The sequence below is a fragment of the Acanthopagrus latus genome, chromosome 8, assembly GCF_904848185.1.
Source record: "Acanthopagrus latus isolate v.2019 chromosome 8, fAcaLat1.1, whole genome shotgun sequence".
Taxonomy (NCBI): Eukaryota; Metazoa; Chordata; class Actinopteri; order Spariformes; family Sparidae; genus Acanthopagrus; species Acanthopagrus latus.
The window spans coordinates 3889082-3905376 of record NC_051046.1 but is presented as its reverse complement, the minus strand read 5'-3'; the positions used below and the strand labels follow the sequence as shown (position 1 = coordinate 3905376).

Genomic DNA, 16295 nt, shown 5'->3' with positions numbered 1-16295 from the left:
GATCATGGCAGAATTAGTCCAACAGCCTCTCTGCGCCTCACAATGTCATTCATAAATACATTTCTAGCGAACACATTTCCCATTTCCAGCTATTGAGTGCATGGTTATCGACGAAAGCAGGAGAATGCATTCGTTGGCATTCAGAGCTGCGAGTCACTCTTAGCCTGAATATCATATCAGATAAGTCACTATGAAGTCTAATGATAAGGGTTTGGCTTCCCTGCACATATTTCACAGTGAAAGTGCTTCTTTCCCAGAGGTATATATTATACAAAGTGTTTGTTTTTTTTGCTATTTAAGTCATGACATTGAGAAGTTTTAAACTATTTTGGCCCCGAGGTGATTCACTATCTTCCTGCAGCAAAAGCTTGTTTCCAAGCAACATTAGGTAAAACTAGCGAATGTATTCAGAGTCTCGGAAAACACGTACTTAATGAATTTGCCGAGGGTTTGGCGTCCTCTCGCTGAGATTCAGACGTTATAATAGGGTGCTTACCTTTCCTACATAGACCAGCAGCCTGGCGTTGAGAGGACTCTCGTCGGGACTCAGCCAGAACTCAGAGTTATCATCAGACGATACCGAGAACTGGAAATCGCCTGAAGGGGAAAAACATGATCAAAGCGCGCGTTAGTGGAAGTAGACAGGTACGATTCCCAGTTAAATATAATCAGAGTATAATCAGACAGGACATGACCTCATAAAAAAGATTCTTAGGTGTAAAAATGAACCTCAAATCTAGAATGACGCCCGGACCGCTCCCGGCGGCGGTGAGAGATGACACATTTAGCCGAGGATGATGTCCAAAAAGTGTTACTGCAACTTAATCTCCAATTCATATGCAACAACTCAGCGAGCAGGGTGAGAAATGAACACTTACTCGGAGAAATCTCTCACACCACGAGGAGCTTGAAGAATAAGTGAGCAGCCAGTGAGAGTTTGTAATTAATGGTATCTTTAAGTATTAAAGGTGAAAAGGAGCAGGAGCTGCTTTAAGCTACTTTACCCTTTACTGATTCATGTGCCAAGCTGTTGCCTGAGACTCTTTATGTTGTGAGAAGAAAGAAACAGTGTCGATCAGTGTGACTGTCTCATCCTTGTAAAGACTGAGCTGATCAGATCTAAGAGGGGGAAAAAAAAGGTGTTTTATGTTTACTACAGTCATTGAGATCATGAGATGAATGAGAAGTTAATATCTTTATACAGGTTATCAGGTCGGGTTTTCAATTAATGAGGAGAAAGAGTATGATTTAATAAGTATATAAAGCTTCCTGCTCCTTTTTTCAAACATGTAAACTGTGTTCTTTCTGTCATTTTGTTGCTCTTAACTTGTATTTTTCTTAAGTTAGTTGTCCAAAATAAAAATGTATCAATCAATCAGTCAAAGTTCAGGATGTCTTGGGTGAAGCAGACAGTATTGAACAGTATTAGTAAAAACAACTGTAAATCATAGAGCATATATTCTATTACAAATTCTGCACAGGGACGCATTTTAAACTAGAAATAGATCGTGAATACAGCAATTCACATAAAACATGCACTTGAATCAGAACGGTAAAGGATCAACATGATGAAGAAAGATGATGAAGTGATGATGTAACACTCAGTCGATGTAGCGTTGTGTGCGGCGGCGGCGGCGTCAGGTGGAGGGCAGGTGTTACGCTGCTCGTGAGATCTGTGGCATTCGGCCTCAATAAAAATGTGAATATCCACTATATTAGCAGCTCTCGAGTGGTCGGATTAAGAGGGCTGTGGAAATTGTCTATTCTCGTGAAGGACACATGCTCTGAGGACCTTGGCCACGGAGGAGGGTTTCGCTAATGAGATGAGTGAGTTACCATCTCTGTAAGGGTGGAGGAAGCCAAATATTCTCAGGCCATAGTTTTTCCACTTCGGCGCCACTGCCAGCTTCTTCACCGTGGTTCTGGTCTGCAGCGAGAAAAACAGAAATGAGTGTGAGTAGGAGGAAGATTGTAAGAGTAACACCGAGTGTCTTCTTTGCGCCTCTTTTTTATGAAAGCAAAAATGCAAGAGCAGACGTGTAAGATGATGATTTATCTGTGGGGTTTTTCATCTGCTCCAATGTGAAATGCAAATGTTAGCACGCACGGCTAACTAGCTCCTCACCAAAAGCAGTGACGCAGCACTACATCCAATTGCAAACAACATTTTTGCTTGAGTTACAGCTTATGAAAAATGAAAACATCATGACATCACATCCACTGTGTAGCTTTTCTAGCCCTGGATGCTACCGCTACATTCGGATGTATGCTAATGTTAGCAGCTCTGTCTGGCTCCTAAATTAGATATGCTGAGGTTTACACATCAGGAGCCTCCTGATGTGTAAACCTCAGCATATCTAATTGCCAGACTTGTTATTCCATATATCCATTCATTTGCAAAACACATCTCTGTTAACGTTTCATGGTGAAACATACAAACACTGTCTGGCTTTTCCAAGGATGTACGCTAAGCAGCCAAACAGCATGAATACAAGTCTGATCTCACATTTTATCTTATCATACTTGCAACATCAGGACTAACTAGCTCTGCAATGCCATAACACAGCAATGCTGTTACTTTTATTCCGGTGTCCTCTAAATTAATCATGGTGTGGATGCTGGGATGCTTTTACGTGGGCTGAGACGGCAACAGCTTCAGTCTTTTAGCACGATATGCATGTTGCTTGTTAAGTGCATTTCTGAGACCCTTTTCCAAGGTTCCTGTTTTGGAGTCAGACAGAGATCACGTTTTCTTTTAAACCCCAGCAGCTTCAAAAGTCGTGAAGCTAACATTAGCTTAATTAGGCAATTAGCAATTAACATTTGACCAGAAAGCTAGCGACAGTCACCAGCGAGAAATGAGAAATGTCCGACTGTTGCTCAGCAAAATGTTGTTGCGAACAGTCAATTTTAATGCTTGGTGCTTGGGATATATATTTAACACATGTAACAGACAGACGGCCACTTACTCTGCTCTGTGATACTTACATGAGGGTAGAGAGGGAAGTGCAGGTTCTTTCTGAGTTGGGCGACAGAGGAGCCACACCAGTCCTCGAACACATGCAGGTTGGCCTGGCCCTTATACTGGCAACACACAGAGAGAGGAAACAGGTCAGCAGATGAAGAAACAACAGCATCACATTTCCTATTTTGGTGGCGCTTCAGTGCTTCAGCCACAGGAGCTCCCACCCCCGACCGCAAGATTTGACCCTTGCGCCGGTTTCAGTAGATGTATTCATTTGCCGGAATGTATGTCGCAAGCGGGAGAAATGAATTCTCTGTGAAACATGAGAATGCAGCGTGATGTTCTCACCGTCCTGAGGAGAAAGAAAAAGGTGACAGAGTGCCCATCAGGGGCATCGAGAGGGGCGGGGAGGGAGGTGTGAACTGAGAACGTCTGGAGCGGTTTGTCAGAGCTCATCCCCAGCTCATGGTCTGACATTTGTCTGAATTACACAGGGAAATCACAGGACACAGCAAGGACAGATGGTGAAACCAGTCTGCCTTGGGGTATCATTTCCTCCCCCCCCACACACACACACACACACACACACAAACCCATGTTTTTGTGCCTGCTCGTATACGAGGAGAGATGACTCTCTGATGACTTGCATGTCAAACTTGCACGGCTGTGGCAGTGAGGTGTTAATCTCACATACTGTCATATAAGACACAGTGGAGGTTACAGATGCACGGATTCACAGCTGTACACAAATTCACACATGAACAGCAGCTCAGCGTCGAGCTGTAGGAGGTTGTCTCAGCGATTTGATGATCTGGGATCTCTTACTTTCATACTGGATGATCGAACAACACACAGACACACACACATATGCCATCCTTCTAATGCGTGACTACGAGTCCCAGCAGGCTGCCACTGTAATGCTGCCACAGATATTTAGACATCACAGAAAACTTGAGCAGAAAGCCGACTCTCGCCAGATGACTGCGAGACGATTTGGGGTGGTTCCCCGGTTGGATCAAAGCAAAAAAAAAAAAAAAAAACTGGCTCCACTACTTTGGCCCAATTTCATTTGATTGAGGGAGCATTGCTGCACCGTGCGGAGCAGCTGCTGGATGCACAGGCAACAAGTGTGAGCGGTCAAATCAATCAATCAGGAGATTGAGAGTGACCGCACGACGGAAAGAAAAAAAACCACGCGGCTGCAAATCTCGTCCTTTCATCAGCGTGATTAAAGGGGTGAGACGGGGTAAAGTGCTGCTCCGCATCCACATCTACGTTCAAAAAAGAAGGAGCAGGATGGAGGATGCAGGGTGTCGTGCGCCTTCAGCATCACACAGGCATATTCTAACAGATGGCCTGACCCCCAGTGATCCTTTTCATCCCTCTCCCGACATCGCACGGTCAACTACGTGACCCGCACACTGACAGCAGCGTTGGGCAATTACAGCTCATGCATTAACCATGAGGTATTTTGTTGTGCAAACATGTCAGTCCAAGGCAGTGGGACTCTTGATTTTTAGATCTCAGATATGTGCATATATTTGATTTTTTTTTTCCCTCTCTCTCTCACACTTTTAGACAAAAAAAAAAAAAAAAAAAAAACTGAAAGCGACAGAGACAAGGATTTGCGAGGTCGACAGAATCAAATCAAGAGAAAAGCGCGGAGTCGAAAAAGCTGAACAAGAGCGTGCGATGTTTCAAAAGAAGGAGTGGCACGGCGAGGTTAGAGGGATTTAGCAGACGGGACAGGTCCCTGTCTAAATATGCCTTGTGTAAGGCTTTTAATAGATTTCCTGTGGGTTTTAAAAGCAACCCTATTTTTTGGTTCTCCCTCCCCTCCTCCTCTTGTCAAGTAGCAATAAGAGGGAAGCTTTAAAAGTCTCTAATTATTCACACACATATCCCCGTGTAGCCCTGAGAGAGCCGCTAGGCTGTGAAGTCGGCTGTTTTTGCTGAGGGGTGTTTGTGCATAATTGGCTGTATTCTGAGGGCGACAGCACCATGAGAGGTCCGTCTGTGCACTGGCCTTAACAGGATGTGGAACAAGGCGAGAAGGAAGTCCTCTTTTTCTCTGACATAAACTCACCCCGTGCCACCTTTGCCTCCCTGACCGCTAAACCGCCCTCCGCCTCGCTGCTGTTATGTCATTCGGCTTTTTCACCGGGAGTGCAGCTTTTTGTCTAGATAGTGCCACTATCCCTAATGCTGTCTACTCTTCCCTCTGACCTCTCTCTTTCTGCCTCTTCATCCCTCACTCCCTGTCTGGCCCGCGGTCACTTCTCTACACTCCAGTCTTCAGTTTCCCTGAGCTCAGCTGTCGGTTGTCAGCTCCCTTTGCTATCTCTCTCCATCTTGTGTTTTTTTTTTTTTTTTTTTTGGTCTCCCCTCCTGATTCCTTGTTCCAGAGCCTGGGATAAAAATGATGCTCACAGTTTGTACAGAGATGGTTTGCTAGTGGATTCGTTGGGTTAACTTGCAGCTTGCAGCTCATCAGTAAATCGGCTAAAGAAGGGACAGAGTGACTTCTGCTGACTTTCTTGGGTTCTTCCGTCTATCTAATTCCTTGTTAATCCAAAGCCAGCACAAGTAGTATTAACCACAGACAGGAGGGTTCAGAACGCTTCCTGTAACTTCACCCACTGTAACAGATCCCCACCTGGCAAAAGACTACATGAGAAATCAAAGTAGCTGTGTCTGTTCTGTGTGTTTAACAAGGGGGAACTTGTTTCTCTAAGTTTTGGCAAACTTCTGTGGTGATCTGAGTCAGCAGTCACCGACGAGGACAGTGCATATTTGTCTGGCTAAGTGCTGGGACTGCCAGGAAGAAGACAGGGGACATCTGATTTTGCTGATAACATTTCCATGGTCATTTTAGCTGATCGATACAAACATCTCTATTCTGCAGCAACAAACCGGCGGATGAAATACTAAACTGCTTTCAGGAGCGTGCAGTCCATCAGGAAGACGGGAACAGAGTGCAGCTGCAGATGGTTTGTACGATGTAGAAGAAACGTAGATCAACACGTTATAGTTGGGATTCATTTTGTTTGAACTTCTGTCTTGTGCTGGAAGCCGATCGTTGGTTAATGTCACTGAGACACTCGAGAACGTGCTTAAAGTCACATCCTCTGGACTGACGCAGAAAATCTGACCCGAGTCCAAAGAAGTCCAGCAGGATCAAATGACTAACTAACCCACAGGCTTGAATAGTCAGCCGAGAGAGATGAAGGTCTCTTTATTACACGCCTAATACAACTCTCTTAAATATGGACAGTAAATAAATGATACATTAAATAAAATACATAAAACTCTAAAGGTTTATAGTAAGTATCCATGGTTCGCACCATTGCCTGACAGGAGGAAACGTCCCCAGAGCACCACTTTCACTGTCGTACGATATGTGATTAAATAAAGAGACAACTTCCTCTTCAATCGTCTGTCAGTCTCTCTCAAGTCAGAATCCCCTTTGTCCTCCTCGTCATCTTTGCCTTCATCCGCCCCTTTCTTACTTTTATCACACACCAGAAGGAGCTCCTCTCAGCTGTCCTACATACCGTGTGCTCGTGTCAGAGCAGCAGAGCAACTTTACTGTAGCTCTACCTGCCGTTAAAACGAAAAAGGAGGAAAGGGAACGGAAAGGAGGCAATTAATGCTACCTGTCAAAAAGAAATACAGGAAAAAGTGGGAATGACAGGAAAGAAGCTGAGTAAGCAAACACAACTGATTGATAACATCTGAAACGAAAGGGTGAATGTACTGCTCATCTGAAGAGGCCGCCGCTCTGAACAGCACTCTCACTGTCTGGCTTATCTTCTCCACTAGTTTCCTCCACATGCTTGTCTTAGCACATCTCCGTCCACACTGCTCTCCTCACCCATATCTCCTCTCTCTCACCCATCTGGTCGCACTGCAAATCGAGACTTTCTCTTCCTCTCTCTCTCTCTCTCTCTCTCTCTCTCTCCGGCAGGACACTATCTCCCTTCCCCCAAAAATCTGGTGCAGCCTTCTGCGCTCCCCGCTGGCAAGCCAGGCACTGACAAATGGCCGCTCGGCGCACCCACTGACGAGCAGTCGCACCAACTGACACTGTAAATCCCCCTTTGGATAAGAAAAGTGAGACATGATGTTCCTGGCAAAGGCTCACTGGGGTATATACAATACTTCTCGGCTCGCTCCCCTGAGGCGTAGACTGCAGGAGAGACGGGCATTAAGGCTCGCCCTTGATGCATCATATCGCCTACTGTACTGCATTTTTTTTTTACTGAGCTGCTGTGTTCAAATGGAAGTGTTGAATGAAAGATCAAATGACACATACGTGCCAGTTATTCCCTCTGCGGCTGAGGCAGGAATGCTACCGCTCCGAGACATTTAATGAAATCTCTGAGTGAATTTCTTGAAGGCGTTTAGAGTCGTTGCTCCCAGCGTATCTCATCTTTCCTCCGGCCATTAGGAAATGAGGATAAAGAGGGAAAAAAAAAAAAAAGGAAGTGGGATAAGTAGGTAGGGACAGCGAGGCGGTTTTTCAAAGGTACAGAGGTTTGAAAGAAGGGATTATACGGGGAACGGATAATGAGAGATGTCATTTCACGCAGAGAAGAGTAGCAAAAAATGGAAGACAAGGTTCATATGATCTAGATTCCAACCTCATCAACTGCTGTAATGAAGGTTTGTATAATCTGCCATCTGTCCTACGATAACGTGTCTTCAGTCATGCCAGGGGTATAACATGAGGGGGGGTGGATGTGGCTGAACACAGGAACGTGGATCAGAGGACGGAGGATTGTTTTTTTTGTTTTTTCTTCCCCTCCTCCTTCGATTATTCACCCCCGCTGTAACGAGACGCCTGTAACAGAAATTGACTTTTGCCCCTCCTGTTTGACTCCTGTTTTGACTCTTTTGGGATAGAAAAGGAGAAAAGAAAGGCAGACTGAAGAGACAAACATCACACCTCTTCTCATCACTCACTCCCCCGTCTCTCACTCTCTCACTGACGGTCTGATGGCGGTAGAGACGGAAGACGAGACGAAGATCTGATTCCTCCTCCGGCCTCGTCCGTCGTTGCATGCATTTCAGTCTGAAGATCCAGATGTGACGGCCGCTCCCACCTGAGTCACGTGTCTGTGTTGTGCCACACTATCTTCCTCACTTCCCTCCTGAATGGTAAATAACAGGCTGTACCACATCCCCAGATTTTCTCCAGCTTTCTCTTCTTCACAGCACATGATACCAAACACAGAGTCGGTCAGACTGTTCCATCCTCCATCTGTCCTCCATGTGTTCAGATCAGATTTACATCACTGCACATTATCTGTAATACATCTGGGATGATGATTGGACTCACACTTACACTGAACAATCACTTAAAAAGGGGGATTCCAGTATTTGTAAACCAAGGCTCTGTATTTTGGAATCGATCCAGTAGATCACCGACTGTGTCTGTCAATGTTGCGTCCACCAAAAAGTTCTTGTTGACATTACAGAAATCTTCCTGCAGAATTACTTAAAGTTTAAGATCTTTAATGTGATCAGAAAATCTTGATCTGTGAGAAGTTTCGCTCCAAAGTCTCGTGAGAGTTGAGTCGCATCAGCTGTTGCCTCGTCCAGATTTTCTCAAAATTAGTTAAATAGTCAGCCGTGACTTTGGGAAAAGGATCTTGCCAGCAGCTCCTCTGGGTGAACTCCAAACTCCCCTCTCCAAACTCTGACTCACATCGTCTTCCCTGCCACAACTCACTTCTCGCCAGATTTCAGAGCGAGACCTCTTCAGGGAGACTTTCTGGTGACAAAACGGATCCTCTGATTTAACGGAAGGGTCCGTCTCCGCGGGAATCGTTTCCGTAATGTTGTCGGACGCTTAGAAAAACAACTTCGGCCTGTAAGTGGCGAGAACGAGCACTTTCTCGTGGCTGTAACTTTGAAAGTTGTAGTTGCCCCAAAGGATTACGTTGAAGCCAACTGAAGCGATCAGCTGGACCGATTCCAAAATGACTAATTCACATTTCAAACATATAAATCTCCAGCCTGTGCTTAAAAATACCTTAATTCCCATTTAAGTATCTTTAATCCCTCTATCCATCACTTTCTTTCAGCCCCTGACTAAATATAAATTGTCCATTATGCTACGATTCTCTCCAGATCATGTCGGCTCTGACTGCTTATGACTGTTCATCTGTCCATGCCTGGCTACTGTGTGCCTGAGTGAAAAAGTGGGCCAGATCTCTCTCTGATCTGTATCCACAGTTACAGTCCTTGACATGCTGGTGTCCTTGACAGACGGAGGATGTCCACTCTACAGCTGCACGTCGATGCTAATCCACAGTCACCCCTGGATGAGTTCACCAGCTGGGAATCCTCGGTCAGCTCCCCGACAGCGACTGAAATCACGGCAATTTAGTCTGAAAATTATCGAGAGCTGTGTTTTTCCCCGTGTTTCTATTTCTGTCTCTGCAGGTGGGGGGGTGGGAGGAATAGGAGGAAATAAAGTCGGCAATTCTTTCATTTGGCTCGTGCATGATGGCGTCTGGATGCCCGCCTGACCTCTGCCAGTTTGTGACAGCTGGCATATGGCAGCGCTCTACCTCCACCAGCCTGAGTCCACGCCTCAGACCTCTGCCATCTTGGCTGTGCACCAGGGAAGCAAGTTAGCAGTGGTAATTAGGACAGATAGCTGGTGAGGAAAGCAAAGGAAGAGCTGCCTCACTCCATGATTTCTGACAGACTTGGCTCGGGCTCGACGTAGCAGGAGAGCGAGATAAGAGAGGAAGAGATTTTGGAGGATAAAAGTTCTTAGGGATATATGAAATATTTGATGGAGTTACGCCGGATTTACATAAAATTCACAGAAACTTGATGGCATGTTGCTTTATGAGTGGGCTGGAAATGAGCGTGATGACTTCTACGAACGAGCTTTGATGCTAGTCACGCCTAATGTTCTGTAAAATGTAGCTGGTGAGGTTGCTGCAAAATTTATTTCCCTTTTGAGTCTGTCTCGCTTTCTTTCCAATCCAAAGCATAAATAAGACATTTCGTTTGGTCAATGGAGTCTTTTTAGTGCAGAAGTGCCCTTTGATTTTCACAGGTCTCAGAATGGTTAAACAGAGAGCACGGAAAGAGAGAAAAAAAAAACAAAACAGGACGTTGATAATGAAGCGTTTGCGGAACGACCCCACATGGCCCAACCTCAGATACGTATCTCGTTTGGCTGCAGTCCGAGCTCGGCTGTCTAATATCTACTTCAAATCTCATTTTCTAAGTAGCACAGTTTTAAATTATGCCAGCAGCGTCGTCCACACTTGGATGCAGGCCCGTAAATATTCAGGCAACAGATGTTTCTCGGCCAGATGACATTAGAAAAACAAAAGTGCTAAAAGCAAAGTAGGAAAATATTATAATGTGGGAATTTATTTTTTGTGCTACATTTTAACCCGGTGTTACCTCTCTTACCTAAACATCAAATGTAAGTGGACTTCTTGATGACTTTTCCAGGCCCAAGTCCCTAAAATTCAAGGACCCAACATCAGAACTACCTACCTAACAACTACTGATGTAACTGCAGGAGACCCACTTGGACACCGTGAACTGTGCGGTACAACGTTCCTCGTCCTAGCTTTTCCTTTTGGTATTACAGTTGGCGTCGCTGTTGCTAACACAGCTTTTGCATGGCTGCTGTCCAAAAGCAAAACACAACTATAGGAATCCCAGTTTGACCTAGAAACCCCCCGACCACAGAGCAACGCAAAGTCAGAGACAAACACCCAGTCATATTAATACGCAGCAGGTTTTGTTCTGATCTAGTAGACAGAATGCCGGTTTTGAACCGTAACCAAGTCCCCGCTGGCGAGGGGGAACACAAATCAGAGCGGGAACAGACTTTGACTCAACACTGGCTGCTCTCCATTGAGTGAATGCCCGTCCATTCACTTCTTCTACTGTTATCTATCACTTGTTTTATCACTCTCCCTCGTTGCCTCTTTGCCTCCTGCATCAGCAGGTTCTTTCTCCTTTGCAGGTCAGAGTCAGTTCAACAGTTATTCCAGCTGATCCACAGTTACCCGGCGATAGCGACCGGAGAAATCAATGCCTCTTCTTGCAAATGGCACCACCTCTGTCCTGTTAATCGAGTTTCGTTATTCTTGAAAAAAATCTAGTCAGGTTGCAGACCGGATAGCACAGTGAGAGCGAGGGGTTTATAGGAGCAATCTAGACGTGTGTGATGTCGCTTTTCTACAATCATCACACTGCAAATCGGGATTTACCTCAGAATGAGACGTAGAAGCAAAAAGTTGTTTATTGCCAGTTTGAGCAAAAATCAAAAGACCATCTATTCACATCAGTTTTCAAGGCCTTGAGACAATATTCCAAGGCGTACTGAAATCCGGCTCACCCAGGCAAGTCGGCAACAGCCTGTAACATTATGGGACACATACTGTTTCTCGCAGCACTGTAATGCAGAAGATTACACGCATTACGCTTTGAGTGGCCAGCTGAGCACATGGCAGTAAAGTATAGTTGGTATTACAAAGTGCTGTATCGCTGCAGTCAGTTAATCTACTTGAAAAACTTTATTTATCGACCACATGCTGTTTGAGTCTCTGCAGATTACCCACAACTACACACTGTGATGTTCGGCAGAGATAGTTAAACTACTCCAGGTAGAGAAAGTGTAATAAATCATATTTTGCATATGAGGCTTGCAGACACACACACACACATGCACACACATGCACACGCACACCTTTAATTAAACTCTGCTGAACAGGTTACAGATCTAGAGCCGCTTTCCTTATCGCAAATCCGCCGCTTAATTGCCCTGTCGGCTGCTCTCTTTGTTACAGCGGCTGAGTAGAGTACATCAGTAAGTGAGCTGAAAAATTAGGATGAATCAAATCAACTTGTAATCTCCAAGTCACAGGTGCCTTTAAATATAACCCCGCTAATGGTTCAGGATGAAAAATTATCATCCCCGCGCCAGTAATCTGTCATCATGAGGTACATTTCGCTCATAATTGTGCCGGAGAATGACTGCGTTTCCGTTTGACCTTAAGTATCAGCTTCAGCTTAAAAGGACAACTGAAAGAAAAATGGGAGAAAGACATCTGCTGCTAAATTATGTCGTACAAAAAGCAAACTCTCAATTACCGAACGACTGATGAAGCGGCATTAATAAAACCATTTTCACGAAGGTCGACTGCTGATAAAAGTTTCTTACCCGAGCCTGTGAGTGTGTGTGTGTGTGTGTGTGCGCTTGCCGAGTTTACAAGATGAAAAGAAAGAAGACAAATCGCAAAAGAAGCTGAAGGACTTTAAATAATGATCTTTATCTGCCGGAGAGATGGAAGACATGGGATATAAAAAGAGGATGATGTACAAAACCAGAATTTAGAGAACATGATTTATATCACCTCTGGTTTCCATGGTAATTTCTTGTGGTGCTGGCTGAGGAACTTCCGTATGTGTGTGTGGTCTCTGCCATCGGCCCTTCCTGTGATCGGCTCGTCATCCTTGGGAGGGAAAAACAAAAAACAGAGCAGAAACAAGGAATCAGTAACAGCAAGAGAGAGACAATGACGACAGGAAATGACAGATGAGTGGTGTTTTAAAGTCATCCATTCATCCATCCATCACTGAGGTAACATGACTCCTCTCCATAATTGATGTATGAGATAAAAAAGCATCATTAGTGGGGAAAAACCGCAGTCATTTCTTATTCATGGAGGCATTTAGCTGGTGTGTACATTGCATCACGCGCGGCTGGGAATACCACACGTGTGATGAAAGAGAGGGCCGTGCAAACACAAGGTTATTTCCCCAGAATGCTACTTTTAAGACCCTGTGGAATCTCTTCCTCACCATTCACCCCTAATCCAGTGTTTGACTCTCTAAAGCCTTAATCTCCGACATACTCTAACCATCCACCCTGCCGGCCAAGATCTCCTCTCCAGGGAGCTTGAACTCTCCCCCTGATCTGGGATTTAGTCTGGTGCTCCGGCCAGAGCACCGCAGGGGCTCTTTTCTCCGGGAGTCATGTTAATGTTAGTGCTGCGGTGTGACGGAGCAAAATGAGGAGCTTGTTCTCGGCCTATCTGCGAGGTTGTAAAAGGGGGGTGCCAGGATCCCAGAGGAGGAACTGAGTCACAGAGCTGATGAGTGACAAAGCATCCTCCGTTTAGCGGGAATGTCAAAGAGAGGCACGCTTCCACCGAGACAGTGGAGAGGCTTTAAGCACCCCCTGAAATGAGGGGCTTTCGTCGAGTAGTCACCAGTGTTTTTGAAAGAATCAGGGGAGGAAAAGGAAGTTTTTAGAGCGGAAGCAGGGGAAGAAGACAGAGCTGTCAGATGCCAAGCCTTTGATTACTTTTTTAACTTCCAAGGGAGCGAGATGAAGGAGGGCAGGGAAGGTAATGATGAAGAAATGTGACAACAGGCTCCCCTCCAGTCTGACACCAGGCGAAGCGGCAGAGTGCCTGATGTGTGTGTGTGCGCGCCCATAGACTCGCAAGCACGGACGACATACACAAATAAACAAAAAAAAACAAAAACTCACAGATCTGCTCGGTTGAAGGACACAACATCCATATTGCATCAGCTGGAGTCTCACAGCAAAACAAAGACAGCAGAAGAATAAAATACGAGCCGTGACTCGGTGGTCAGTAAAATATCAAGCGGTGACGAATCAGAAATGGTTTGAAAACGCCGGGTCACCTGATTTCAAAACCTGCAGGAAGATTAATGGTTTTGACGGGTGGGATGCTAAAGGAAAAAAACAACATAGTGTTTTTTCAGTAAGATTCAAGGTGAACCAACGCTGCCTGATCAGCGTCAGCGTGCCTTGGGACTGATTCAACAAATCTCTGTAGCTCTGCCGGAGGGATGGAACACCATTCTTCCACTAAATCTTCCCTTCTTTTTCGGGTTTTTGATGTTGGTGCTGGAGAACACTGGGTGACACGTCGGTCCAAAAACTCCCACAGGTGTTCAACCTCTGGTCGTTGCATACTACACATCATTTTTATACCCATCAAAGTGTTCAGTGACAGAGATGGAAGTGTCTCACCACAGGAGAAAGGTGATCATTCAGAACAGCTTTGTATTGATTAGCAGTGACCTGACCTTTCTGTCTGAGGGGACAAGTGAACCTGCTGTGTGTCTCAGCTCATTTATTCAGGTTTTTCCATCGATGTGTCACTGGTGCATGTGCAGAACGGCGGAAAATCATAATATAATAACAAATAAAGCTCTGATTAAAAAGTCTGAAACTCTATTTATTTACTCTAGTTTCTGCAATCAACTGTTATGCAGCAATTAATGCCTAATTTATTTACAAACTACAAAGAATTTCCACATTATTCAAGGGAGAGACATTACTCATTTTCAGCTCTGCCACTCTGCTCTGATTGGTCGGCTCACACACGCCTGACCCAGCACTGATGACGACAACAGAGCAGCTGTGTGTCGACTGATTCCTACAAACTAGCCATGAGGCACGAATCATGCAAAAGTGTGACATGGTGATGCAGTGTGATGTCACAAAGTCACAGAATCAGAGGAGAGACGACTAACGAGGCGTTTGTGGAGCAGTGTTGTCCGTAGGAGAGAGGAGCGTCTGTTGTTGGGACTTTTACTTTCAAGATCTTTTACACGCACAAGAACCTTTAAAACACTGAAGGAAAGGAAAATAACAAGTTCTTCTTTTATCAAGAACACTAAATGCTTATACACATGTCCCTAAACTGCAGTCGATAAACATCTTTATAAGATTTATAATGAATATCGAACCGTAAGTTCTGAGGTCGGCCCTTTTTTTACTGTTTTCTCATTAACACTTTGCACTCTTCTTTACATTAAAATGCTGTTTTTTCCCCATTTTCATCTCTGGAACAGCTCGGTTGCCCTCTTTTCATTTCAAATCATTCAAAATCAGACCTCAAACTGTCTGTGAGCAAAACCGAGAGCTGTTTTCTGTTCCTGCCTGTCTGTGTTGTCAGTTAATCAGCTTTCACTGCTCATTAGAACAGGTGCGATGACTGTTTGTGTGATGATGAAAGATAATCCCCGCAGGTAAAGCGCTTTGTGATCTGCGGTTACTGATTGCGATTAAAAGAGACAGCGTTTGAGAGATTATGTGCCGTCAACCCCTGAAAAAAAAAAAAAAGAAAAAAAGACCAAAACTCTAAATCACTGCGAGGCTTTTGGACTTTAATTCGCACAGACACCACTTTCCGAAAGTGATGCCTCAGCTCGATCCGACTCGAAAGTCTGCTTATCGATACATTACTAAAAGGCACAGTTAAACTCATTGACCTGAAGCTACACTACATCCTTCAGCAGCGGCGTCTCCTCCATTGTGTGTATCGACATTACACCTCGGCGAGATGTTGTCATCACTTATAGCTCGCTACAAATACTCCAAAAATTTCTTGCATGTCTCATTACTTCAGAGTTACAAACCCCAACTTATTAGCAGATCTCTATTTATTTTTTTTTCCTGGCACTTGGCCCAGAACTGTGATATCATGTTTCACTGATAATTAAAGTTGATGCTAAAGGGGGGCCTGTCAGATGGCCTTATGTATTAAACATTGCATCAAGGCAAAACAGGGAATATCAATCACCCTGATGAGACTGCCTATTTATCATGTGTTTACATTGCTATTTACCTTGTTGACTTTCACTCAAACGGGATGACGAATGGTCCATAACAATGTGCGCATTCGTCAGCTATGGCAGCAAGAGTGCGGGAGAGGAGCGTCTAATTACAGCTAAACTAAGCTGTTTTATGTGTGAACACGCGCGGCAGAGGTTGTTCATCTCGTAAGTGTTGATTGATAGATTAGCTGTCCAATCGGTGAGCGTCTGTCGCTGATATCCATCAATCCCACTGGTGAATAAAAAACGACTCTAGTGGATGCTGGTTTCCCGGCGTTCAAACGGACGACCTTGCTGATCTTAGCCCGGGGAAACAGCTGCGAGCCGGTGTCCTAGAATACCAACGAGCTTAATTAATCTCCCTTATTAAACACAAACGAGCACCAGTCTGCGGGGATGAGAGGGGGTATAGCAGATAGAGCAGAGCAGAGATCTGGGACTCGTTTCACAAATCTCTGCACCCCCTCCCCACCCACCACGATAACCCGAGTGAACGAGCTCAGGCGGGTCCCGAAAGTCCACAAATCACGGCTGCTTTTCCAGCGACCCGCGGCGCGAAAATTGACAATCAGTGCGGAATAATTACATTATTCCCCATTTTTCATTCATGTTAACCTCCGCAGAGATATGGAGTATGTTAATTAGTCCGACACCGTCATAATAATATAGACACTTCACATTTTTC

At 44.9% G+C, this 16295-nt stretch overlaps 1 protein-coding gene across 1 annotated transcript in view; it reads right to left on the bottom strand.

The window, feature by feature from the left end:
* Positions 1-16295, bottom strand: part of b4galnt4a (beta-1,4-N-acetyl-galactosaminyl transferase 4a) — a 140188-nt gene that overhangs the window by 52216 nt on the left and 71677 nt on the right. Inside the window, exons 3-6 of the mRNA XM_037108267.1 lie at positions 12367-12465; positions 2989-3084; positions 1837-1927; positions 497-597 (exon numbers count right to left, since the gene is read on the bottom strand). Of these exons, the coding sequence (XP_036964162.1) occupies positions 497-597; positions 1837-1927; positions 2989-3084; positions 12367-12465 (387 nt within the window). The remainder of the gene's footprint in view (positions 1-496; positions 598-1836; positions 1928-2988; positions 3085-12366; positions 12466-16295) is intronic.